Source organism: Equus asinus, chromosome 25 (assembly GCF_041296235.1).
Source record: "Equus asinus isolate D_3611 breed Donkey chromosome 25, EquAss-T2T_v2, whole genome shotgun sequence".
NCBI classification, from domain to species: Eukaryota; Metazoa; Chordata; class Mammalia; order Perissodactyla; family Equidae; genus Equus; species Equus asinus.
Genome location: NC_091814.1, coordinates 11,065,704 through 11,093,674, shown reverse-complemented (window position 1 = coordinate 11,093,674; position 27,971 = coordinate 11,065,704). Strand labels below are relative to the sequence as shown.

At 45.0% G+C, this 27,971-nt stretch overlaps 2 protein-coding genes across 5 annotated transcripts; both read right to left on the bottom strand.

Annotated features, from left to right (window-relative positions):
* Positions 1–56: 56 nt before the first annotated feature.
* Positions 57–14,210, bottom strand: BCL9 (BCL9 transcription coactivator). Of its 4 annotated transcripts, none has more exons than XM_044757938.2 (7): positions 14,071–14,210; positions 12,781–13,097; positions 11,403–11,592; positions 10,388–10,487; positions 5,463–7,704; positions 3,950–4,210; positions 57–2,419 (listed from the first exon to the last, which is right to left on the bottom strand). In XM_044757938.2, the coding sequence occupies exons 1-7, from the start codon at positions 14,121–14,123 to the stop codon at positions 1,302–1,304; spliced, it is 4,281 nt and encodes a 1,426-aa protein (XP_044613873.1). In that variant the 5' UTR covers positions 14,124–14,210; the 3' UTR covers positions 57–1,301. The 4 variants fall into 4 exon arrangements, with proteins under 4 accessions (XP_044613873.1, XP_044613874.1, XP_044613875.1 ...); XM_044757939.2 differs by having other exon boundaries at positions 57–2,383; XM_044757940.2 differs by having other exon boundaries at positions 13,003–13,097.
* Positions 14,164–14,355, bottom strand: LOC139042053 (uncharacterized). The gene has a single exon (XM_070497690.1). It carries the CDS (start codon positions 14,353–14,355, stop codon positions 14,164–14,166), a length of 192 nt encoding a protein of 63 aa, XP_070353791.1.
* Between the last annotated feature and the right edge of the window lie 13,616 nt (positions 14,356–27,971).

Sequence of the window (27,971 nt, the reverse complement as noted above, 5' to 3'; positions counted from 1 at the left end):
GCAACTACTACGCCCAATACTAAACAAACAGGAATCCAAATGAACAAGAAAGGCAGTTCAATTTTGTAAGAAACAATATATTTTATTTTTTCTGACACCACAGCTCTGGTGAGTGGTTTTGTACCAAATTTAATGGAGGTTACACAGAACGTTTTACGCATGGGAGGGGGAGGGGAAGGAACCACAAAATAAAAAACAAAAACAAAATCCTGGATAGCTTTTAGCATCTGTTCCACTCCCACGTTAATAAAATTCACTTGGGAATTCCTCATAAAAGGAGAACAGAAAACGAGGTGGGCAGAGAAGGGCATGACGGGGAAGTAGAGACAAGGGAGAAGAAGACCATCGAGCATCCCAAGGACGGGCCTCTCCCTCCCGGAGCCGGGACAACGCTCGGCACAGAAGGCGAGGCTTCGCTAGGTTTATTTCCCCTAAATAACACCATGTATTGCAGCTGCCAAAGGGAAAAAGAGGAGGGAAGCAGGGGTCACCAGCGGGGGCACAAGGGAAGGAAACACGCTTAACCAAGGAAATGGGGAAGGAGAGGGGAGGGAAAACAAGAGAAAACCGTGAAGGCGGGTCTGCAGGTTGGGAGAGACGGACAGTGCTGAAGAGCCCTGGAACTGAAAACAAATGTCCTAAGCGTCATTATTTTTAAAAAGAAAAATTTCCCCCCTCCCCCCACCCCTCGCTGAACTTAGTTCCTTTTTTTGTGCTTTTCATTAATACTCTGCTCTGAGGTCGTAGTTTGGTTTTTCTATACACTGGAATTGAAAGAAAATAGTCCAAAGGTCTGAAGATGGATTCTCCACCTCAAGTAAACAGCCCAGCATTCCTGTTCTCCTCTTGTCCCAAAGACTAAAGTCTCTGCTAAAATCCCTTTTACAATATAGTACAGTACACAAAAAATGAAGCCCAAAGCAAAAACAAAACCAGAAAAGAATCCTGGGAGAAGCCAGTCCAAAGGACGTAAACATACAGAGAACGGTGCAACACATGACCGATGGCAATTCTCAAAGCACGGCTACAGATTCCCAAAAGTCGGTGCCATCATGGGATACCCAAGTCCACAAAAATAATTTTTAAAAAATAAATCTTAAAAAAAACACACCTGTTGATTAAATGAATAATTTGTTTTCAGGTAAATCCATACATTCTCGAGTTCCCCCCTCCCCCAAAGCAGCCCTCGGGTCTCTGTTCTCCTATTGCATGACCAACAGTACTCCTGGAACGCCCTCAAAGCAGCTCTCAGGACCTGGAATCTCATCTTGACAAGGGTCGGCACATCCAGTCTTAGCAGCTTAAAACATCATGTTTCCTGGGTTGCCAGGTCCTTGGCTAAATCCACCCATGCCCACGTCAGCGGCCATGCCCCGGGGCCTCATCTGTGGGGGGATCATGATGTTCTGTTGGGGTCCCATCATGCCCTGCATGGACATCATCATGCCTGGAGAGCCCACAGGCCCAGGGTGTGTGTAGAGCCCAGCAGGCCCCCGATCCTTGCCAGGAATCATGCCCACAGCAGCAGCTGGATTGCTCATCAGGGTGGGCTGGCCAGGCATTGTAGATTGTGCTGGTGACATCATCCGATGGTGAGGTCCCATCATGCCTTGCTGGAGAAAGGCCGGTGGTCTCATTGGGTTGTGGCCTGGCATGGATGGAGCTGTACCAAGAGGGATGTCCGGAGTTCCCACTGGTCCTGGACCTCCCATGCCAGGTAATGCTAGTCCCATTCTGGGGGCTTGTTCACCCATCATCCCCTGCATGTGCGAAAACCCAGGTCCAGGACCCTGGGGCTGTTTACGGCCTGGGACTTCCCCTCGAGGGAAATATTGCAGTGTCTGGCTAGGCTTCTCAGATGGAATAATGCGAGACAGATCGAACTCAGGTATTCCGGTGGCTCCAGGTCGGATGACCTCCTGCAGATCTGGGTCTGTAAACACTGAAGGCATGCTGTTCCCCAGGACAGCGAAGGAGTCAGGAGCCCCTGGGCCTCCAGGCTTGCAAAGTGCTGCATCTGCTGAACTTTGGGGCAGGTTGCTGGGACGGCCAAGGGGGCCTTCTCCTGGGAAACCCATACCTCCTGGGAAGTTGCCCTGCCCCCCACTGGGGCCATTGTGAGGGAACGGGACCTGCTGTGGAGGAGACTGTACTGGAGGGAAGCCCTGGGGGAAACCCATCCGTCCTTGAGGTACCATTGGAGGTTCCTGGGTCCCATGCCCCATGATAGGATTGTGTGATATCAAGCCAGGCCCCATTGGGATCCCATGAGGAGGTATGCTGGGTCCCATGGCATTCGGAGAGGGCATCTGATTGGAGTGAGAAAGTGGCTGGGTCATTCCCATTGGGCTGAGGGTTGGCATCGGAACCACGGGGTTAGGACCTGAAATTCGAGGATTCTGTGTATTAATGCCCATTCCTAGAAAAATAAAGATATCAAAGGAATCAACTTAACCAAAAGTAACTCAGAAAAACTATAATAAATCAAATAAACAAAAAAATTATTGTGTATCAAATGTGCATGGTACTATACTGGGGAAACACCACACACAATCCTGCCCTCAATAAGATAATACAGTTTGAGGCACACAAAGCAACAGCTCTACAAGACAATATATTATTGAGTCTTAACTTGTATGACATAAGAGTGTGAAGACAGCTAGGAAGAAAATCTCCTGTGTGAAAAGTTACAAATTAATATGCAAATGAATACAGTCTTCTTCACTGAAGACACTTAACATAGAAGAAAACAATTTGTCTGAATGACTTAAGTACGGTCCTTTTTGGAGAAAGAGGATTAATCAGTCTCCCAAGTCCAAGAATCAGAAACAATAACACTAAGGAAACCAAACATGCCTTTTCCAATCAACATTTGGCATTACCACTTTATACTGCCTCATAGAGGGAGCACTTCCATCTCTAGGTTATATAAAATGTTAAAGAAATGATAACTTTTAATGCAAAAAGAAAGCACACAGGTTCTACTCTAGTCTCTGGGACATTTAAAGGTTTGCTCTCTAAGGAACTACTACTGAGTATGGCGAGGATAGTGCTCGTGCTGTCCAGAGAGCATGTTCTAACTGGATTAGGACTGCTGATAAATAAAGAGTATTTCTAACAATCGGAATGGAATTGGAACCAGAAACCCATGCTGAAAAGTCATGGTCTCTTTGCTGATCACCTTCACCAGCCCAGATCATTTCCTGTTAGGGAGATTTGGGGGTTAGGAGGTGCAGAAGTGGAAAAGCGCAGAATGAGCAGGGATGAGAGGTTTTGTTTGTTTGTTTGTTTTTTTGCTGAGGAAGATTCGCCCTGAGCTAACATCTGTGCCAATCTTCCTCTATTTTGTATGTGGGTCACCACCACATGGCCACTGACGAGTGGTGTAGGTTGCTGCTCAGAAACCAAACCTGGGCTGCCTAAGCGGAGCACACCAGACTAAACCACTAGGCCATGGGGCCAGCCCCAGGGGAAGGGAGGATTTTATCATCTATCTAGTCCTAAAGAAAGTGCTTCTCTAGGAAGTAGGGGCTTTCCACTGTCTGAAATCCTGTGGCTGCTTCTGGTTTGAGGCTGCCCTTTCAGGAAAATACTTGAGAACTAAAGGCATTCCAATCACCATGTTAAAAACAAACTTTCAGTATTGCACCAAGAGGACCAAAAAGAAAGACCATCTAGGCACACAGAAGCATCATAACTTCTATAAGGAAACTAAAAACTATAAGGAAACGTGCTTTCTTATAAAGAAATACTGAATCAGCAAATAAAAAATTATCATTATCTTCCTCTAGTCCAGACACTTTAATTCTACTGAAACTAAACTTAGATGGGACACTTTTTCAACTCTTGAACTTCTACCTATTGAGGTCTACGGCCATCGAAAAAACACTTCAAGAAGTCTCTCTCTTGTCTAGCACTAACTCCGTATCCTATCTTCCTGATTTCTTACCTGGCATATTATTCATTGATGGCAAGTTGGGAGAACGAGCTGGAGGGGAGTCGTCATCTGAGCTGGCCACAGTCTTGATGGCATCATGGTATAACGGGGTAGAACTGGGCATTGCAAACTTGGACATTCGAGACATCATAATAGACAGTGGGTTCTGGGAAAGGGTCGGCTCTGGAGGCATGGTGTAAGGTGTACTAGAGGGAAGACTTCCGGGGATATTCACAGAGGCAGACTGGCTGGCTGTAGGAGGTGGGGGGCCACCTAAGAGAAGAAAGCAAGATAAAACATAAACGGGCAGGGAATTAGATTCCTCTTGAAGGCTATTGGGCCTATGATCATGAACTTGCAAGGCCAGGAATGAGACAGATGAACAGAACGTGTTATTAGACCCAGGACACGAATCATCAATCTTCTAGTCAAGCTCCGTGTGTGTGCAGAGGGAGACCACAGCGTGATATGGAGGTGATGGCTCAGCAGATGGGAAGACAAACACACCAAGAATACGTTAGAAATATTATGTCAAGCTTGAGAAAAACATGGTTTATAGACAACTATTTCACTGAAAAGAATGTGAAATGAAGGCATGTCTTTCCCTTGCCAATCACAATTCAAAATTTGACTCAGGCACTAGCATGCTATGAAGCCAGACTAGCGATGAGACCCCAGGTAGTAACCATATCACCGTACACATGCTCTTGATTAATGTCCACAACCAAGATATTTGAACTAAAAAGTCTGAGGGGGCTGTTCCACTGTACTGCTTTAGTGAACTGCTGCCCAACAGAGACAGGCACTTTAGCTTGGAAGGATAAATCTCCTATTTGATTCTGATTCTAGTGTTTCTCAAGTGGAGACAGCACGGACCTAGTATTTATACTTCAGTGCTCATCTTCCACTGACCACCTCTGGGCCCATTCACAAAACCACCATCATCAGTGAGAGTTTCTCCTAGGATGAAAATACTAATAAATTGTAGCTTATCTGTGAGAACAGCAGTCTACCACAGAGAAGGTTTTGGTAATTGTTTTATGGTCAACACGTATTTACAAGAACCACTCGAGTCGCTCAGCAGCCTCCCCTCTTTGCCGGGGATTACACTCAGAATCTCTTGACGTGAGGGCAGCCCCTTGAAGTGGGTGGTTTTAGAATTTAAAGAAGCCACATTTATCCACTGTTAAGACTTTTTATTTCATCAACATGTGTTCACTGCACAAATGTAAATTATTCTGTGAAATGACACATATTTCCCATTTTCCCTCTTCCTTTTAGCAGTCCTGTCTGACAAACATATTCTGCACTAAGAGCCCGTGTATCTGTCCCAGGATCAGACACTTGTGCATAACCCCATGGAAGTACTGATTATGCACCTTGCCACAAATACGTCCATCTCAGCAAAGGCCGCCTCCTCTGGTTGCATAATCAAGTTAGGACACCAATTTTCTTAAAGTAAATAAATCAGGCTTTTGCAATCTCCAGCTACAAAATGCAACTGTGAGGATGCAAGCATACTGACCTGACTCTACACTTCCCAGCATGGCTGGGGAGGCCATAGTGAGGGGTGCTTTATGATTTGGAGGGATCCCGGGACTCTGAAGGGGAGGTTTTGGAGAAGAGGTCCATCCAGGTGATGGGGCAGGAAGTGATGGAGACTTGAGGTGAACAGGCGAAGCAGCAGCAGACCCCAAGACAGGGGGGGACTTAATGGAAGCAGCAGCAGCTGGGCCCGCCAGCATGCCTGCCAGCTGCGATGGAGTCTGGGGGGACTTGAGGTTCCCCGAGGGTGAGCCCAGCATTGGTGACTGGACTTGGCGCATCGTGGGAGATTTCAGAGGGTTAATGCCTGGGGAATGCACCTGGCTGCCTGCCACAGATATATCCAAGGGCTTCCGCCCCAGGCCACGCTGACCCGGAGGAGCTGTGTTGAGGCTAGTGGGGTTACTGGAAGGGTTGAGAGGTAGTGGTGGCATATGACTGAGCCGGCTGTTAGTCCTTTGGTCGGGCCCAATTGGTTCTCTGAGATTCCGCAAGCCACTGTTGCTGCCTGGACCCTGAGACATGGGAAGGAATGGCCTGGGGCCCATGCCATACTCTTGCTGAGGGTGCTCACCAAATGGCAGGGGCACCATCTTCTGCTGAGCTGGCAGCATGTCTGCGCCACCTGGGCGTAATTTCATCATCTCCTCAGGGCCCGCCCCAGCCTCTCTCATCTTCTGAGGTATCATCTGAGAGTTAGATCCCATGTTGACGTTTAGACTGACATCTCCTTTCATCCCACTAGGAACCATCCCAAACTCAAGTTCCCGACCAGGGCCCATCTGTGGGGGCATTCCTTTTGGAAAGTCACCCCTGGAAGGACTCAGAGGGCCTTCAACTGGTATTCGAGGGAAAATGGGATTACTCCCAGGCTCCATGTGTCGCTGGGAGCCTGGGATCATCCTATTCATCTCCATGCTGGGCCTGATGCCTTCCATACTCATCCCTGGGGGGAGACCCAGCTGTTTCTCTGCCAGCTGCTGTTGAAACATCTCTTCAGACAATCCTTGGGGGTTTGGGAAGCGTTCCCCTCGGCCAGGACCACTGAAGACACCCTGGCCAGGTGGGAAGTTTCGACCATCTGGGATTTTTGGCACATCATCTGGCCAACTGACTCCGGAAAGACCTGGTCTAGACGCCGGGTTGGGGACATTTGGCCCCTCCATTTCAGAGTTTATCATTCCTGCAAATCCAGGGAGGCGCATCTGGCTCCCTGGAATGTTGGGGTGGGGAGCCATGCCCCTCGGGGGTAGAGAATGTGGCATGTTGATCCCATCAGCAAACGGCTCTGCACCCCCAGGTCCCCAGCCTTCACTGGGAGTCATCTGGTACGGAGGGGGAGGCCCTCGGACCACTCCCCGAGGCCCATGCTGATGGACCATCATGTCCTGGAGGGAGCACTGCTGTACCACCACTTGTTCCTGCTTTCTCCTCTTCTCTTCATAGAACTCCTGCTGCAGTTTCAGCCAGGCTATCTGCTCAGGGGTCATATGATCCAGATGGTCGGGTCCTATGGGCCCAGACTGGGAGTTCATGGAAGGCGGAACCATTTCATCTGGAGAAAAGGGCATATCTCTATGTCCTTGAGGGCCAAATGGAGCTCCCACATCTGTCCGGGGCCCAGGTCCCTTACCTAGGCTTTGGGATTGAGCCATCATGGCCTGTATTGGCCCTTCTGGTTTTTTCTGAGGTCCGTCTAATACCCCAGTATTCTGCTGGGGTCCCCCACTTTGTCCTCCTGTGAATTCTTTTTCATCAGGAAAAAGCATACGTTGGATATCTCTGAGTGTTTGTAAGGAGCGTTCCCGGTGTTCCAGCTGCTCCTGAGACAGTCCATCGGGGTTCTCTCCCAGCGTGGGGGGCTCTCCACTGGACACTGGTGGAGGCGGGGGTGCTTTGGGATCTGCTGAAGAGCTATTGCTCCCCTGGGAGACAGGGGTCACTGCTCGGTTGTTGGGCGTTGAGTTTGGCCCAGTACCATCTGGAGGCAGCGGAGTGGAGCTGGCAGGGCTGCCTACAGAAGGAATCAGTTTGTTTTCTACCCCAGGACTCTCCCTGTCCAGGGGCCGTGGGGGTGCGGCAGGCTTGGGTGCTGGTGCCGGAATGGGTGGAGTTGGCTGCAGTCTGCTATTCTGGGAAGAATTCTGGTCCTGGTTGGCTGGAGCTGGGGGCTGCTGTGGGAGAGGTTTCGGATCATTCCGGAGGGCAGATATCTGTGTGTTCTAAAGATAAATGAGATTTTAAAAAATCATTGGTAAATTGAATAGAAGGGCAATTAAAAGAGCAAGATATGTTACAAAGGACTTGTCCCAGTCACATAAATCTACACTGACAGTTGCTGTAGAAATTGCTCATGTACAACCCCACTTTGGACATGCAGACATTTTGGTTTTTTTCTTCCACTTTACTGTCAAATGGCATCCTCTTTCCCTTGCTGAAGATTAGGTTTCAATAACTTTATAAGCATGCCAGGGGAGAGCCACTCTGCCAAAGTGAATACATCTGAGTATTTATTTCGAGGAACAGGTTTGATATCGCATGTCTACTGTGTGTTTCTGATTCAGGGAGAGATTAGTTTCTTGGTATGTGGGAGGCTGTACCTAACACCCTTTTCTTTTCCCCGAAAGCACAACTGGGTATGTAGACTTCTCATTGTCAATCATATGGTCTGATGTTTTCAACTGAAAGAAAAAGTACCTGTCACTTCCAGCTCTGTGCTCTACCAGCCGGAGGCAGCAGGTAAGGCCGTTCCGTGTCAGTGTTGCCTCTGGCATGGTGACTACCACAGACTCCTCTCCTTGAGTTTCCAGGGGGCCTGACATCTCCGGTTTCTGTTTTCAGTTTGCGATCACTGATTCCATATTTGATAAGAATTTGTACATTAACTGGAGTAAGATAATCTGCAGGCAGGAAGCGTCTGTGGAGAAATCTGAGGCTATCTAGCTCATGGTGTCTCTTGATCTATTCTTTCCAATAGACAGCAGACTGCCCTTTTTACAGGCTGGGTGATGGCCTTATTATTATTAATTAAGTACTCACACTCTACTAAGTCCTGGGTAAAGGCACTCACCTACAAAGGGTGACATGGATGCTGTTAGTGTTTGGAAGAGGGATGTCTATGTTCTAGGTCTAAACCTTGGAACTGCTAAAGGGACTGAAGAAGGGAGGGTACTGAAGACAAAAGGGCTCAGCCTACAACCTCCATCTCAGGGATCTTTCACCAGCCTGCAGGGAGCTGCGTGATCCCTTTTTGGGTCCTACCCTGTTCATTTGCTCCTACTTGTTCACTTAATCCAGTCTGTATTTCCAGACCTATAGGGCTCTCACTTACCTCCCCACCTACTCTCCGGAAAGTTTACCTGTGTACAAATTTGTACACGAATCATGATGTGTATCCCTGCATAGGAACAGTCTGTTGCATGAACACAAAGATGTATCTTTGAGGATTCACATTTGGTGAATATGGATATGTTTCACTTGCAGGCATCCAAGCACATATGTCTGCAGGCAGAGATGGGTGTGCGTAGGACTGGCTGAACCTGTATGACTCTGAATAGTCAAGCTGTCTTCTGTGTCCCTGACCTCTTAGCTGGAGTGTAGAGGTCACCTTAATTTTCCTTCCAGTGCCATTTGAAGTTTGGTTTTGTTGGTCAGATTCTGTCTGTTTGGTGGGGGTGCGCACTGATTTCATATAAGGTGAGCATGACAGAAGAAAACAGTTTGGTACTACCCTTTTAATTTTAGATTTGGAGCAATGGTGATTTGTCTAGTCCCAGTTCCCTCCTTAACTCATTTTCTGATTTCATTTTAGTACCAGAGAAGGCGCAGGTGACAACTGAATTAAGATTTGTCATTAAGTCAATAAAATGTTGGTTTGAGTTGCAATGTACCCTGTGCATTCCAGGACAATAAAATTTTTAAATATACATATTCTTTACATACAAATTAAAATATATATACATTTTAAATATTATATAGATCCACCCCCTACCCTTGAGTAGCGGAGATGTAGGAGGAATGTGAAATTCCTTTTCTAAGTCTCGGGAAGCCCAAGCTCTGCTATGTCAACAGAGAAGGACTTTACTGGTACACAACATAGAATGTCATCTAGTTTATCTTGAATTGTCACTTCAGCCATTTATTGTTATTTAACTCTTCCCATGTTTAAGACTCATCCCAGTATTAGATTTTATGCTTCCTGAAAGCAGGGACTGTGTCTTGAACCTCTTAGTGTCCCCACAGCATTCAGTGCAATGCCTTGACAATGCCAGACCCAAGAAGTACCTTTGGTTCAATCTGAAACATTACATGTATTAAAACAACCATTGTTTGCTTTTTCTAATATAGTTTATAGAGTAAGTAGGAGATTAAGTTCCAAATAGGTAATAGACTAACATTTATTATAATCTTAGAAATACCAAGCTATTAAAAGCATTCAATGGTCCCCTCAATTTGAAATAAATAAGAATCATTTTGAAAGTCACTGACTCTCTAATTATGGTATTATCAGCATGTACTCCAGTACTGTAGTTTTGGTTGTTACTTTTTTCTCTGTTCTTCAACTCAAGATTGTTTGTTAGTTTCTTAAAACCTGCTCGGTACACAGGGTCTGAATTCAGATTCTCCCAGAGATGGTTACACGAAGAAAATCCTAAGATATCTATATAACTCCTTTTTTATTTTGCACCCTTTCCCTCCTAGTAATTCATCAACAAGCAGCATGCTAGTAGAAAAGACCAGTACAGTGTAATATGCCCAAAGCTACACAATGCAAGAATTAGGTTAAAGGCCCAGAATGTAGCTCACCCATCAAGACTATCTCCCTGTCAATGAAATTCACCTTCTCCCATCCTTACAGTCACCGTAGAACCTTTAAACCATTATGCCATTTCCAAAATGACGTACCAGAGGGGCTGTACTTCTCTCTGTCTTGCTGTTGGAGATGTTCTGGATGTGGAAAGAGACAATAGTTTCAACCTGGCCCTTCAATACAGCTTCTGCAGCTCTGCAAAGACGGAAGAGATGCACACACTCAGACTTGTTGCTATCTCATTAACTGTAATTCCAAAGCATTTAACCCCAGACTGAACTTATAAAAGAGAGGAAGAAATGCAAAGAACCACCAGAAATACTGAACGAGAAGAAATTAAGAGAAACAGGTTTTCATCATTTGTGTCTATCATTTACCATCAAACTTCTGAAATGAAAAGATAGCCATTAGCAAATCTCAAAAGAGGCATTAAAAAAAAACCCCAAGATTTTCCCCCTCAAACCAATCCACCGTGGTTGGTGTTTTATAGAGAATCCTGGTTCAAAATCCCAGCCTGAGAAGAGTGAACACAAAACCTCACAACAGCTAATGATAATCTAAGGATGTCATGATTCACTCCGTATCTTAACTGAAAATTCCGAAGTGAGGAAAAATGTCAGAGAACTGTATGCAGGGTATTCATATTTTATAAACAAATAAATAAGTAAAAATCCATGGATCCATCCATCCACCAAAAACATACATACCAAAATATTCACAGTAGGTACCTCTGTGAATTCCAGAGATTTTTTCTTTTTCTTTATATTTTCTAATTATTCTAAAATAGACATGTAAAAAAGAACACTAAGTTGTCATTTAAAAAGTATTAAGTTGCAGAAAAGTGTGCATTGTGCAGTCAATCCCTTTTGTATGTAAAAAAGATATATATGTATATTTGTATAAGCACACAAAGTTTCCAGAAGGAAAGCCAAGGAAGTATCATCAGTGGTTGGCTCTGAGGAGTGAGGGTGGGGAGGTTTTATATTTTATTTTACCTCTTTCTGTACTGTTAACGTTAAGTGATAATAATACAAGTGGGCAATGGGAATAAGAACTTAGGTGCCCAAACACATGAGCCATGCCAACAGCAGGACACAGCCACTGACTTACTTATTTGCCATCTCAGTAGAAAAGACATAGACCACTTTGGCGGGAGTCTTCTGAGCAGGTGTGGGATCTGGGGCAGTAGTCTGGCCATGAGAGGGGGTGGAAGACCTGGGGGCTGTCGCATTTGACGGGGTCATCGAGTGTGGTGTGTGCTGGGAGTCCTGGGACTTTATGTGGTCAGCAGAATTACATTCTAAAAGAATGAAGAGACTCACGTCATAGAAAGAATAAGACTCTTTCTTCTGCCAGCATTTACAGCATCACAACACAAACCCACCTTGAGAATTTCAAGGAAGAAATACCTTGCTAAGAGGAAACCTCTTCTACTCATAAAAATTCAAATACGCTTCTCCCTAAATGACTTGTTAGAAAGCACTCTTCCCCCACCTCCTCACTGCTCTATTATGCGTCCCTCAGGTATGAGTGTACATGTCCCTCCTTTCTGCAAACCTTTGGAGACCTCCTGGGCTAGACTGGATGTCCCTGCTGGTTGAACCCATAGCCCCCTACTTCTCTTACTTCAGCATTTATCAAACTTTATTGCAATTGTTCAGTGATCTGCTGTCTAGGAGTATTCAAATCCTCGACGACAGCAACTGTATTTGTCCTGCTGACCACAGCACCCCTGGCACCCAGCACAGTGCTGGCACTCAAGACAGGCCTCCCACCAACACCTGAGGAAGGAAGGAGGGGGCACAACCACCCAGGTTTTCATTTCTAATTTGGGCTGGGGAATCACGCTTCCACTCCTAGAATACCAACTTCGCATTCTGGCCTACAGTTAAGATTTTTGGTTAAGGAGGAGAAAAGCCTAAAACCACAGCCATTGGTCCCATGCTCTTCCTGGCTCACTCCATTCTGGTCTCTACCACATGCAGTTGCTCATTCCTGCCACACTGAAATCAGCTGTGACAAACCTGGACTAGTTCCAGGGCTTCCTCGTGTGTCTACCACTCTGGCAACCAAACAGCACAAAACTTGTCTTAGAGGATTAATCTGATGGAGAAGACGCCAGAAAAACTGCTCCAGTGTGCACCACTGGCATAGACAAACTGGAGCTACTGGCTTGATACTGAAGTACAAATAGCACAGAGGCCAGAAACATCCATGAGAACATGGTTAAGGCTGTGGAACATCCCACGACCCCTAAAACACTTGTATCCACAAAAGGAATAACTCCTCAACAAGGTGGTTCCAAACTATTCTTTGGTTAGTGGGGAAAGGAGAGGAAATAGTTCCATCTTAAACTGTTAGAACTCCTGCATCTGATACCTACTCTCCCCACTTGGCTGCTATTAGGCTCTCCAGCATCCACCAATGCAGAGGCCTTCCCTCAGGCGTACCTACTTCCCTCTGAGTCTCAAAGATCTTATAGACATACCTTTAATGTCAGAGTCATCGTTTGGAGTCCCAGGATCTCTCTGATCAAAGGAGTCGGCGGAAATACTTCGCTCCCTTTTCCCCTTGCCCTTGGCACCATTTCCAGCCCCATTCTTCAGCCCCATGCTCCCACCTGGGCCAGGGAGTGCTTTAGGGGTATGGCCCCCACTCTTGGAGTCACAGGGGGATGGCTGGGATTGGCTGGCTGAGCCCCCCTGTTTACCCTGATTGGAGAATTTGGAATCCAGCTGGGGGTTTCCAGATGGGGACATCACTGTAGGGGGACGGACCATCACCTCCTGCTTTGACTTAGGGCTACTAAAAGAGACAAATAACAAAGGGAGATCAGACACTGGATATAGCTGGTCAGCACAAACCAGGCAGAAGCAGTTTCTATCGTGGGTCAAGGAGACCTGGAAGACTATGGAACCATCCCACATTTCACCTCAGCCCCTTGCCTGTTCCCCCCCGACCCCTGCTCCCATGTCAGAGCTATTGACAGAGAGGAAGATCAAGCAGAGTGGCCTGCCAGGTCTCGGGAACCCTAGAGTCACATGGGGACCCATCTCTAGGGCTTCTGTCAATAAAGGACAACGGTTTCTATGTACATGGAGAAGTGACTCTCACACTAAGACTAGCTCAGAGTAAACAAACAGGCATCGTTAAGATCAAAATACTACCCATCCCCCTGGCTGATGACAAGGAACAGCTGTAACGAGAGCCTGGCTTCCCTGCTGGAAAACACAAGCAGGTCCAGGAGAGCATGAGGAAACTGCTGGTGAGCGGAGGTTAAGGAAACCCTCCAGGATATGAATCCCCCAACAAGCAGGGTCACACCAGAGCAGAGACACTAACCACTGCCCCCAGGGGAGGAGGAAAAAATTCTTTTAAAATGTCAACTTAAACAATGCAGAACGGAGGAAAAAGCTTTCCAGTGGGAGTCCAGGGGCTGGTGCTTTTTAGTTCTAGGACCTCAGGCCTCCTCACTGTTCCAGGCCTCGGTTTCCTCATTTGCCAAGTTTAGCACATTGTACTGGGTGGTCTTTCAGGGGTGGGAAAGAGGAGTGCTCAGGGAATGACAGACAAAAGAACGACAAAGGAAAACGCCAACACAAACTCTGGTGGCACTACAGCCTGTTTGCTATTCTATTACTATTTACTTGTCTATTTTCTCTTCTTTTCCCCATTTGGGTCTCATTTGCCTCTAATTCAAGATATTGTTCCACCAATGAGGGTTCATGGTCCACCTATGACACCCCCAGGGGCAGCTGGAGCAGGCCCTAGCACTTACCTCTGTGTGTTTCCTGACGGAGAGTTCCTCACTTTAGGGTTACTGGAATGCATTGATTGAAATCCTGAGCTTGCAGTCACAAACAGGGACAGCTCACCGAGTTCCTCTCAGGCTGCAGCAGAAACAGCTGCTCAGGGCAGTGGCAGCAGGTGCGTCCCTTAGCGCTGGCCACCTGTATGCCTTTTTCCTCTTTGTTTTTCTCTGCTGTGGAAGTGGGTCCTTTCCCCTTGTGGCTCCAGCATTCTCTGGGTGTGTGCCTCCTGCTGCCAAAGGAAAATCTCGCATCTCCAGGGCACACTACAGGAAAAGGCCACCCAAAAAAAGTTGGGAGCAAAAACACAGAGATATAAAACACCCTTACAACAGGATCAAGGTTAAAGCACTAGCCAGCACGACAATGCAGCAGCTAGATCATTCCTCAGCTTCCATCAGGGTTAAAGGAAAGGGTGATGTTCACATTCTGGCCAAAAGGCACTGGTGCTAAAGCAGCTGAAGAGTGACTAAGACTTTCTGCCACGCACATAAGCCTCCCACCCAAGCATCATGTACCAGGCATCTGTAAGCAGACGAGAGGCACGTTTTTATCTGCAGCCATATATTCTCCCTCACATTTCTCTACTTCCGAACACAAAACCCTCAAAAACTTGAGTTTCTCTTTTTCCAAAACAATGCTTTGAAACCACCAGGTACTCCAAATCCATAGCAACTATCTGGTGTTTCACCTCTGATGGCAAACAGTGGCATTGAAATGAAACCAGCCCATCCCAATACCAAACCATGAAACAAACTCATCTATGTTTATATTCTCAGGGCCTCAGGGTGGGGAGACATTAAAGGAGGTACTTCTGAAATCAACTACTGAGCCAATACCAAATATAATCAGTTCTGCCCCCTGACTGCTATGATCTTTCTATTAAATTATGTGGAGTATGTGTCTTGCATTCTCACTGCTTAATGACAAGGACTGTAGGCATGGGTAAGCATGGGAACGATCCATAAAGTTGAAGGTAAAAGAACATCTTTGAAGGCTAAGATATTTTTTGAGCCAATCTGCAAGGCTAATTTGAAGCATAAAGGTCAAGAAAACATTCCCAAACCTAGCTAGGGAACAAATGAGGAAGCCCTTGATTTAGGGAGGCCTGGACTAGTTCAGGGAAAACCAGACATACTTTCAGTCACTGCTCCTTCCAGGGCAGTTCCAACATGGTTTTCTTGTGACCACTGTCCCCTCACCTCCCTCCCACCTTCTGGTATCTTCCCGATGGCTACAGGACTGAAGGAAGAGGACATCAGACGCAGGATTAGGGGCTAAAGAATCAAAGGGAGTTAGAAGCTGTTACAGCTTACATCAACTTTGAGAGACTCGAGAACTGGACTAAAATTGGGAGGAAGAGTTATATTCTAGTTTTGACAGAGAATGATTATTGTCAAGTGTTAAATGTCTATTTCTTCATTTAGAAATTTGCAATAGTCCCAGCTATTTTACCTGAGACACTGAAAGGAATTTATGGACGTTCTGAGTGCACACAATTACATTTTTCTCTTTTTAAATAAAAAAGTCAGGAAAAAGAACTAGAATAAAATGTTATGGAATGTTTCTATGCTGACCTGAGGAGAAAGCTCCCTAAAAAACATTTTGGTCTTGATTATATTTAAGGTGGTATTTTTATCCCACACCACCTGTGGTTTTTTTTTTTTCCCCAGTTTAGACCATAAAATTGATTGTGGTTGTCAAGTTTGACATACACGATCATAAACCATTTTGCAACCTCTCTAAACATGAGGAATCACTGGTAAAACAGAAGCAGCAAATGAATTTTGCGTGGACAAAGCCATCAGAAAACATTTACCTCAGGAAAAGAAAAGCAGCTACCATCTATACAGCCCCCTTCTGCAACTTCTTCTGGTACTTTCTGCCTGCATCACACATTCTAGCACTCAATCATGTTGGAGTAAATAGTCCTACTCATATATTTTATCTCCCAATGAAGACTACATTCTTTGATGACAAGAACCTTGCTTTAAAGTTCTTTGGTTTTTCCAAAATGCTCAGCACGAAGTACTAAAATGTGGTTGGATCCTCAGTGACTTATTCAGCTTCTCCCAGAAAAGAAACACCTGGCATGTGTGGTGTACTCATCTTCCAAAGGATCTCAAAACACACTACAAATATCAAATCACCTCAGATGCCAGGCCTTTCTCATGAGCTGGTAGCAAAGATTATTTCTAGTAATAATACTATGAACATAAAACACTTTTACTTTCAAAGTACTTCTACATACAGTTTCTCATTCTCACACTTTGTCCAACCTTGATCAACAGGCATTATTACAGATGAATGGAGGGAGCACAGGCACGTGGATGGCTTCTCCCAGGCTTCCAGTCAGTGCTCTCTGACCCTGCTCTTTCCCCTAAGCCACCTCCTTACCATTACTTTACACGTAGAGAGACAACACAGAAGGCTGTAACAAGCATGTGGGCTCCCCTAGTGACAGAGAATCAAACCCAGGTTTTTCAACCCCAGCCGTTACATATCAAGTGCTAAGCACTCAGGTTAACTATTACTATGACCACTACTATTCTCTAGCAAGCTCCCTCGCCTATCTGCCTAATGTCATTTTGTACCTTCTCCAACTGTCACCTGCCTCCCTGCCTAATTCAAGGCAGTTGTTGAAATCAGTCACCCTAGCTTTAGCCTTTCTGACCTTAAAACAACTGAGCAAAAAAATCTGCCAAGTATCTTATCATATAGTCCCAAAGAATAAAATTAGGCTCTTTAGCCCCTACGCTTGCAGGCTAATGCTGAACTGTTTACCTTTAAGGATTGGAAAAGATCTTCCACAGAATGGTTAACTATAGCTAGAGATAGATTTTTCCCCCCAATACAGCTAAATCTCCTAACTGCTTAGATCTATTTATATAATGTTTCTCTCTTTTCTGAAATAATACTTAAAACTATGTGTCCAGCACTCTTCTAAGCACTATCCATACCTATTAACTCATTCACAACCCCTAAAGGCAAGCACCTCTACTATCCCTATTTTACAGATGTGGAAAATGAGGCTCTGAAATGTTAAGTAATTTTCCCAAGTAAGTTGGGTCAGACCCTAGTAAGTGGTAGAGCTGGTGCTGGGCCAGCACTCTGACTGTGCTCTTCATCACTGTAGTGCCTGTCAGAGTAGGAACATGGTGGACAAGGTGAGCTAGTACATATCAAGTGCTAAGCACTTGGGTTAACTATTACTATGACCACTACTATTCTCTAGCAAGCTCACTCACCTGTCTGCCTAATGTCATTTCATACTTTCTCCATCTCCAACAGCCACCTGCCTCCCTCTCTCCTCACTTCCAGGGCATGGTCCGGCCCAGGAATTAACAGAAGAGAAATCACCAGGCAGGATGTCCTCACCACCAAATCTGCAAACCTGTTCTTATCAGTACCTAATCCTTCTTTCTTCTCTATTTTTGAAACAGAAGAAATAGCCCACTTTTCCTCAAAGGTCAGTCCCACCACAGGTGGCCTAGGCCCCATCCCCTCCAGCTTGCTGAGAGCTCTCCTCTCCCCTTTGGCCATCCCTTCTATCTCCTGAGTCTCCTGGGTATTTCCAATCAGCATATAGACATGTTGTAGTATCTTCCAGCAAATAAATAAATAAATAAATATAAATAAAGCAAAACAAAACCCAGCTCGAGCATTCTATTCCCCTTCAGGGCCAAGTTTCTCCTCAGAGTTAACAAGACACAGTCTTCACTCCCTTACTTGCCATCCACCCTTAAACCATTTTAACCCAACTTCCACCCACAGATCACAGAAACTGCTATTTTTGCTAAGGTCATCCCTGGCCATTTTTCTAACCCCATCTTACTCTTAGATTTTGCCAGGTAATCACTTCCTTCTTGAAACGCTCTCTTTGTTTCTATAACACCACGTTTTCCTCCTATCTCTCCAGTCACTCTTTCTGCCTCCTTTGCTGGCCCCTTCTCTATCTAATCTTTACAATTTAGAATTCCACAGGACTCTACCCTGGGTCTTCTTCTCTTCTCATTCTATAAGTTCTCTCCACGCCAACAACTCCCGAATTTACATCTCCCACTCAGCTTTTGCTCTGCAGACCTGTATACACAACTGCCAAGTGGACATCTCTCTAGATGTCTCAAACTTAACAAGATCAAACATGAATTCTTCATCTCTACAGAGCCTCCCTCCTGAAAGTATTTTTCCTTCAGTCTTCCACATTTTAGTAAATGGCACCTTCATCCACCCAGCTGCTCACGCCAATAACTTAGGAGTCACTCTTAACACCTCCCTCTCTCACCCCAACCCTTCCATATTAAGTTTGCACGTTTTGCTGAATGAATGAAATCTCAGCTTTGGTGTTGCTTCTTCAGAGAGGAAGGATACCCGAACGCCACCCATCTACATGAAATTCTCCATTATACTCTTTTCATAGCATCCTGTGTTTTCCCTTCACAATATTTTCCATGTTTGTAATTATACATGTAATGACGTGATCATTTGTGTAACATTCATCTCTCTCACTAGGCTCCTTGAAGGCAGGGACCAAGACTGATTTGTTCATCCCTGTATTCCTAGCACTTACTACAGTACATGGTATTTGCTCAAAAAATATTTGTTGAATAAAAGTTGAAATTTTTCCCGAAGATCATCCTTCTAAGCCAGGCATGCTCTCTAGTGCCATCATCCATCAGTTACTCACCAAAACCCCAAGGGTCACGATACGGCAGTGCTCATCCTGGAGGTGAGGAGTTTGAGGAGTCCAGGAACTCCTTTCTCAAACGTGACCCTCACCTGGAGGAGGACAAAGTAAAGGAAAAAAATTCTTAAGTGGATTTAAAAAAGCAATAATATTGTTTTCTTACTGAATATCAAGAGAAGAAGAGATTTCCTTTTTATTCTAGAAATATTAGCTTAAGAGGAAGGTGTCATCTCCCATGTAAACAGAAGCACCTTCCAATTATTAAAGGGCATATTATCCAATCTGTAGATGTTTCAAGGGCCTTGTGACTTTCCCTCCTTCCCAACTACACATTTTATTTTCAGAGCTTGGAGAAATACTAAGGGCAAATAAAATCAATTTTTCTACTTTTTAAATTTCTGGGCATTTAGTAGGAAAATATGCCTCATTTTTTGCTTCTGTCTATTCCTTATTAGTATAGAGAATTGAGAGCTGACTGTAAAGGTGAAAAAGACAAAATTCCAGAGACGTTTTTGAATTCACAAAGTGAATAGCATTCACAGTCCCTCCCTACTATCAACTGTAACTGTACATGGCAAGCATGCAGCAAGAAAATTTAGTTTCATATACTTTTGGGGGAATATGGGGCTGAACAACTGGGCCACATGATTTCCTTTGATTAAGTGCCTACTCTGTGCAAAATGCTATAGTGAATTGAGCTAGACAAGTCAGTAACACACTGAGTTGCTGGTGAAGCTGAACAATTTCCAACATTACTCCTTGTAAATTAGAATTATAACACTGAGCCTCTCCCTTTGCTCACAATTTATAGTTTTGAAATTGCAAGGAAGATCTGGGTTCCAGACTGTCGTAAGGCCAAATTATTTAGGAATCTGTAAAAGGAGACTCTATAAGGTTACCACAAAGTTGTAAATAAATTCACAAATTAATCAGACCGAGCTCAGAATCACCTCTAAAATTCTAATTTCAACTCATCCAATGATCTTTTCCCACTTTCCTGCTCTAAGAAGTCAAGTTTATTACAACTATGTCATGTTTAACAAATTTCATTTCTATGCTATGACCACTACTCCATAAAAGGCATAGTATCAAACTTAGAACGTGGAACTAAAAGGCCTCAGGATTCCATTCCTAGCTCCTTCTTAATTTCTGGCATGCCAGCTACTAAATGGCTTCCTCTCAGAAAAAGTACACAATAGGAAGAACCAATCTTTCCCCAACATGTGGAGAGAAGAAAACTATACAATGGGCACGTACAGAAAACCTTGGTCCAAACAAAATACTAATACATTTTCATACTCACAGGGTAAAAATGCATCTATCATCCTTCAGGCTAACAAACTTGAAGCGAGCAAATAAAAACTTATATGAAGCTAAACAGTTTTGACAAAATTTAAGCATTCAAAAATGAATTCTGACTATCATCATTTAGAATAATGGCTACCCAAAATAAAATTTCGGCACAAATGTCTCTTCTTTGTGAAATTCTCCTTTATTCCCAATTATCCCCAGGAATGTCCTCCATGGTCCCAAAGCATAATATTCACAACAGTATTCTAACCCTTATAAAATTGCATCCGTGTTATGTGTAGACAGGGAACGCCCTGAGGAAGGGGCCATCATCTCAGCACCCAACACCCAAGAGAAACTCAATAAATATGCGGGTTGATCCATGTATTATAATGAGCTTGGGGCTTGTGTATCGTTAACCTTGCCTCACACACAAATCAACGACGACACGATAAATACCTGTTTAACTTCTCACCACCTGCCCTTCCTATGAGGGGAGACAGTGCAGAAGTGCCCGCGCACAGAAAAGCATAAGCTAACTGCACTTACAGCTCTGACTTGCAATTAACTTGATGACCTTTGCCTTGGGAACTGCTACAATAGTGAACCAATATAGTTTTAACTTACAAGAGACCCCACAGAAACAGAAAGAAAAATACAGTGTACTCAGATTGAATCACAGAAGTTATGTGCTCATCACCAGGCTCTTTACCTTTCAAGATGTCCAATTTGCTCTCTCTTCTACATTGGGATACAGAGGAACTTTCCAGGAATGATCTCTGCCTCCCAAACGGAAGGGAATTTTTAGATCAGAGTGGAGAGATACCAGCTAGTCCCACATTCAGTCCTACAGGGATGAGAAGAATGAAAAAGTTCATATCCCAATTCACACCAACTGCAAAGAAAACCACCCATTTTCCAATGCTGTGTGGCCAAAATAAAATTTGGAAAAAGGAATAGTAAGAAAATAATTAGGTCAAAAGCGGGGAAGGAAGGCAAAACCACTAAAAGTCAAAATGTAAGAAGTTGGAGCACTGTAACCCAAATCCATCCCACTGAAGACTGGGAAGCTTAAAAAAGCACAATCCACCCAAACCAAAGCCTCTTCTATCATTGTTTCTAACTTTCTCCACAATCAGGAACAGTCATCACAGGTTGCAAAATGGACTTTTATTTCATATCTTCTCTATGCCCTTGTTTTTACCATGGTGGAGATATGGAAAAAAATATTTCAAAGCCTCTAATGCAAGTGGCCATAAGATAATTTAACTTTCAAAAATCAAGTGGTTTAGAGCACGAGTTCTTAACCTGGGATCCACTGCCTCCCAAGGGGTCTGTGGAGAGACTGACAAGAGGGGGCAGCTGTGAACTTGCTGGGGAAAACATCAGTTTCCACACTTATTAACCTCTCAGTAATAGTTGTACTGCCTTCAATTGTGAATGTGGGTAATGACCCAGGGTAGTATTCGCAATCCTGTGACTGTGTCACCAAGAGAAACCACAAGACACTTTGACGTCACATTATAGTCACCGCAGATATCTCAACATAATATTTACACTCATCACTACTTCAAAACTATAATATTGTCATACAGTATTGTAGCTAGACCTGCAGCTATATTTGTTATTTAATGTGTTATAAAGCATATAAATTACTGTGTCACAATTGTTTAACATTTTGATAACTGTTTCCATGTAATTTGTAATTCTATGCATTTTATTTCAAGCATTTAAAAAGCATGATTCTCAGAAGGGGTCCTATGCTTCATTAGATTGCCAAAGGGATACGTGGGACATAAAGGGTTAAGAACCCTTGAGGTGGAGGAAATAAAGTTACTAGGGACCCTAAAATCATAGTCACCAAAGCAGACAGACAAGGAAGTAATTCCACCACCATTATTTCATAGTTGAAGTTCAGCTACCAGGAAGCCAAGTAACACGTCCAAGGTCACACAAATTTAGGATCTGCATCAGCCTAGGTTAGTGCTCACAGCATGTGTATTCCCACTCTCCCGTGGGGACCTCTGCTTACATTTCTACAACTTTCATCATTATCACTGTCTTGTCTCTAAATGAGGAAGAGGTATCACCTTTCAAAACTAATATAAAACCAAAACCCAGACAATAGAACAAGACAGATGCATGAGGTACTCCTTTTGATTCCTTGATCAAGTATGCTGCTATAATTATTACAGAAGCTAAATCTGGTCTGTTCCTGAGATAGTAATTTTTCAGAAGTGAGAAAAAAGTTGGACTACATACTCTCTCCTAACAGAGGTGTTCAAAGCACTTGGCAGACAGGCATTAACTTGTTGAGTGCTGCAATGCATTATGAGGGGTCACAACAGTGGTATCAACACCTCACAAATAGGAAAACTGGGAGAATAAATATGAGAGATTTGTTCAAAGTCACATATAAGTCAACGGGAGAGCCAACTTCCTGATTCCAAGTTCAAGGCTCTAACCACTATACCAAGTCACCATGATCAAATATTTAGTTGATTACAATGCTTGTGAAATCTTTGTACTTTTTTTTTTCCTACAAGCCAGAGAGCATTTTCTTTGGATTCACAGGAGCAGACATCTCTGAAGGCTTTGAGGAAAATAGCCCATAGAGCAAATTCCCATGTACATAAGTACTTTTTTGCTTATGTTAATCATCTAAGAATCCAGGTCAGGAATCTTTAGCCCAAGAGCCAAGTTACATACAATCTGCCTGATAAGAAGAGAACAGTATGGAAATTGTTCCTTCATCTTCTAGTCATGACCTCCTTATCTATCTATCATATCTTTGGAACTACTATCATCTTACATTCAACATTGTTATTACAAAATAATATTCTAATGGTTCAATACCATTAGATCCTAGGTCCTAAAACTATGAAATGTCACCCGTCTCAACTTTGCATTAAATTTTCTCTTCTTATCCAAATCATCAACTAATGGAATCCCTACTCCTCAAAGCATCCTTCTGCCATCTAACTAACTGCTCCTTTTATTAACTCATTTCTGTCTTTAATAGCTTGGGTCTTTTCCAACAGTGAGTAAGGGGATCTTTCTTAAACTTGTACTTAGGACCATAGCATTATTCACACTAACATTAATTCCTTGCAAAAACTTCTCAAATCACTAGTATCCAGTCAAGGAAAATCAAGAGGACAGTTACATTGCACAATCTCCATGGAAAGTCTAAGCTTCTTAAACCACACACAAGTCTTACCCACGAATATCCTTTTGCGCTCCCCAACCCCATTTCTCAGCTACTTTACTATTTATCCTTCCTATGTGCTAATTCTGATCCATCACTTTGTGCTCAGTGCACAAAAGTCCAAACCTCTGGCCCAAGAATGAACACTTAATTCTTCCATATATCAAATGCTAACAAATACTCCATCACACACCATTGATCAAAATATAACTCTACAGAGCCACACAATCATTTTCCCACTAAAGTCACTGCCAGGGATCTATCCATGTTTGCCTTAACCAATGTCCAACTTTGCCATCAATTTTATCCCACCTTAGAGTCTCTCTCCACCAAGAGACAGTGATGTCCATTTCTCTACCTTGTCTAATAACTTCAGTAGTCCCCAACTGGGCTACAGTTGAGGCTCCAAGCCCCTCCTCTCTATCACAGACCACAGCTCTTGGAGGCCAGATTTCAGGCTCCTCCTTCAGGCTTGGGAGCCTTCACATAAGGCCCCCAGCAACACTATTACAGGCCTCTGGCCCTTCCCTCTGAACATAATAACCAACCCTGCTCTTGTTTTCCTTAGGATATCTCCATTTAACCAGGCTTCACTCAACACTAACCAGTGACATCTTAATAGTCTTTGCAACTTTCAAAGGTCAATGACCAGGGCTCCACTTTGGAAATCACTGGTGTGTCCACGACCCCCACAATGACTCAGTGACCTAGACACCACCACCTCACCTGCTGGAGCCCTTTACCACTCATACATCCTTAGCTTTCACTTCCCCCCACCCTTCAACAAGTCACTGGCCTGCAAAGTCCCCTTTACCTCTTTATCCATCTCCGGGGTCTTACAAATCCCACCAAACTCAACTCGAATTCACTTATTTAGCTCTCCATCTCGCCCCTCCAATGCCCCTTCATCCCAGGACCCTGCGATCGTCCCATCTCCTCATTTAGCCTCTCCAAGCACTGCTTGGGACACAACCTCTAAAAAAATCGAGAGATGCCTCCCTCTTTCCTCACGGCTCACTGAGCGGTGAGCAGAGGACACCCCCCCCCCACATCCCCCCACAGGTTTCTCTAGACTCAACTCACTAAACCCGCAACCTCGACCCCCGCCCCTTTTCTCCCTTCCCCCTCCCACGGCTCTCCGCGGCTTTGGCCACCCCAGCCCCCAAACCGGCTCAAAACACGCGGACGCGGACCCAGCCCCCCCACCCCCAGCTCCGGTCCTTCCCCTCCCCCTCCCCCCTGAGGTGCCACTTACCCTCGAGGCAGGAGTGGGGGAGGGGGAGGAGGAGCGGAGCAGGGGAGGGGGGCTTCGGTCCGGGCGGCTCTCAGCCCCGGGGGGCCGAGGCCGGGGCCAGCGACAGCGGCGGCGCAGCGTCTCCCCCCGGCGGCGGCAGCGGCGGCGGCGGCGCCGTCCCACTCCCGCAGGCACACATAGGCTCCATTGTCCGCCGGCGCCTCCCCCTTTCCGGCTCCCCCTCCCGGTCCCGCCCCTTCTCCCTCCCCTCGGCCCTCCCCCCGCCGCACCGCGCCACGAAAGGTACCGCCGGCCCCGCCTCGGACGCGAGCTGAGCAGTGCCCCCCTCCCCCGGCCCCGACGTCCCGCCAGGCGGGGGAATGGGGACTGCCCCTCCCCGCCTCAGCGCCGGGCCCCGCCGCCGGTAAGGGCCCGCCCCCTCCAAGGGAATGTCACTTGTCCCCCTCCCGGAACGCGCGCAATGGTACCAACCCGGCCGCTTCCTCCTCCCCCTCCCCTGCCTTCCCGGAGAGGCACCGCCTCCGAGCCCCGCCCACCTGGCAGCCTCGCCTCCTCGACTCCGCCCCTCCCTCCCATATTTTACTATGGGGCCGCCCACCGCGGGCACCGCCTCCTGCTTTGCATGGGCCCGCCCACCAGGTCCCCTCCCCAGTTCGTCACCCGGACAGAGGTGACGCCTACTTCCCACCTTAAAGCGGCAGAGCCCTCTTGCTCAACTAAAAACCTCCCCAAGGGCCGGCGGGGTGGGAGGTGGGTCCGGGGAGGGTCTCTTCGTTCCCGCACCTTCCTTCCCGCGCACAGACTCACCCGGAGCTCCCCACCGCGTCCTGCAGCACTGGAGAGCAACCCGAGCGGACTAGAAAAGGCGGATGGGGGAAGGGCAGCGTGGAATTTGGCCATCTTTGACAGAAACGAATTGGGAGCTGCCGAAGGAGGGGGTCTTTCCCTTATACTTCGGTCCCGGCCTAGTCCTCAGTCTTCAAGGGTACCACCTCACACCTCCAGGATGCAGTTCCACGCTGCCTCATCCCTTCTCCGGTCCCTTGTCTTCACCCCTCAATCTCTGCACTGTCTTTGCTGTTGCCAGCTTTCTCCCTCCCAAGGGAGCAGGCCCCTCTCGGGGTTGCACTCTCCTGCACCCTCTCCAAAGCAGATTCTCGCCAGGGTCCTGCAGACGCGGTGACCTGTGCAGGGTTTCCCCTTCCTTACCAGGCCCAGCCCAGCCACGCGCACGCATCGCTACCTAGTGCCCATAGAGGACCTTCTGCCCAGATCCTCGAATCGCTTCACAACCTCTTTTTAATCTCAGTACCGTTCCCCTGATTTCAGAAGGCCTCTGCTTTAGAGAGCTCAAAGCCCAGGCATCCCGGCAGGGTCCCCTGTGAAGTGAGAGGGTAACCCATTAGATTGCACTTTTTCTCAGAAGGAAAAATGACGGCATCATGGTGAGCGCATGTTGCTGAATAAAGCTCAAGATTCTAGCTACTCCTGTTTTATCTTTGTGGCCCTCGTTGCTGCCGTGACCAAGTGTTATTACAGACCCGTCTGTTCCACAGCCCTCCCCAGAACACACTGTTGTTACATCTCTGCGTTTGTGCTTTGTAGAGTTTTGATCTAAGATGTTTCTGCAACTATGTGCACTGGCCCCACAGCTTTTCTGAATCAGTTAAGTGAAGACTCCCTATGTTACAATGTACTTCGTATTCTCCCCGAAGATTAGTTGGAGGCAAAAGGGCCAAGAGAAGTAGATAAATTTTCTTCTGCTTTTGCTTCCATCACCCATGGTTTTAACCAGGATACTTATTTCTGTGTCAGTTTCCTGTCTATAAAATAGGAAACCTTCCTTGGGGCAATCTTTTAACGAATGGCTCTGGTTGTAAAGAATGGTACAAGAGAGCCCTAAATGATAAAGCTTTCAAAACCATTTAAAACTCTTGACTGGTCATATGAGTTTCTATACCATGCCTCCCCAGCTTAGATCCTATAAAGAACTGTTTTTTCGTCGGAAAATGTTTTCTCTTTGTCTTTCATTATGACTGAGGATATGAATAAAGAAAAAAGACAATAGTAGGTATAAATAATATAAATCTAAGATCAATTGAAGGATTTTAAATGGGAACTAATTAAAGTAAAATGCTTTTTTTGTCGAGTTTTGACAATAGAATATTTGATGTAACATAGGTAATGACCTCTGTAAAAGAAGACATGAGGAAAAAGTCAGGTATGGACATACAAAAAGACAACTAAACCCAGGAATTTGAAACACTTGAGATTGCTAATGTAGGTGGAAAGAAAGGATTCACAGACCATATCTATAAGAGAAAACCACCATTAAAATAAGCTGTGGGCTGGGCTGGTCCAGACCACATCACCTCTACTCACAAAGCCCAAAAAACAAGCTCATTATAATGATAATACACATATAAAAAAGTCTTAACCAGGGTCTGGCCCCATGTCCGAGTGGTTAAGTTCACGCGCTCCGCTGCAGCGGCCCAGGGTTTTGCCATTTGGATCCTGGGCGCAGACATGGCACTGCTGGTCAGGCCATGTGGAGGCAGCGTCCCACATGCCACAACTAGAAGGACCCACAACTAAGATATATAACTATGTACTGGGGGGATTTGGGGAGATAAAGCAGGAAAAAAAAAAGTCAACCATTTTACTAGGTATTACACCCTCACTCAACTGTAGTGTCAAAGTTCAAAATTATTTACTGAACCAGAAGAAAATGTAAATGAATATTAAATGCATAACACTCGGGTAAAAGAGCATTAATGTTGAGAATTGAAGTATGCTAAAAGTCATGACATCTAAAGGTTAGAGTCTCCATAGTAATGTTAATTTAGCTACATGCCACATGGGATAGAAATGCGCTTTAAAATATTATTTATTCTATCAAATAGTTTATTTTGCTAGAATTTTTGTCCTCTGAATTTTCCAACTTCCATGCATTTCCATCTCACTTGAGAAGAATTCTATCTATTTTGCTGTATAAGAGTCTAGCACACTGTATATACATAAAAACTAGTGGATAATGATGAAATCATTTTTAAAAGCATCCTATAAATAAAAGTTTCAAACTGTTTATGCTCTAGAAATTCTTAACATAAATCTTTTTTTAAAATGCAAATGGTAAAATTGTTAAAAAGAAAGGCTTTTGAGACTAAAGAGACCTGGGTTTAATTTTGTTGCTTTCTGAAATTTGCTTCTCATAAATGATAATAAGCATTCACTGTGATGCTAACATGAATGATACAAAGTTGGCTTCTTAGTTCTTCAACTAATCACAACATCTGTTATTTAAATTTGCCTCCAGTCTTTTCTACCTGTAAACTCCTCTTTCAAATGCTTTTGTTCCCTCAGCTCTTGATAAACTCATACCTAAATTTTAGCTTTGGAAGGAACCCCCTCCTATTTTATAGATGAGAAT

Excerpts from the sequence above, each read along its gene's own strand:
- BCL9 (XM_044757938.2), bottom strand. The coding sequence starts at position 14,123 with ATGCATTCCAGTAACCCTAAAGTGAGGAACTCTCCGTCAGGAAACACA. Across the intron at positions 7,705-10,387 it reads AGAGAAGTACAGCCCCTCTG|AACACACAGATATCTGCCCT; the intron begins GTACGTCATTTT and ends ATTTATCTTTAG. Across the intron at positions 2,420-3,949 it reads ATCAATGAATAATATGCCAG|GAATGGGCATTAATACACAG; the intron begins GTAAGAAATCAG and ends TTATTTTTCTAG.
- LOC139042053 (XM_070497690.1), bottom strand. The coding sequence starts at position 14,355 with ATGCGAGATTTTCCTTTGGCAGCAGGAGGCACACACCCAGAGAATGCT.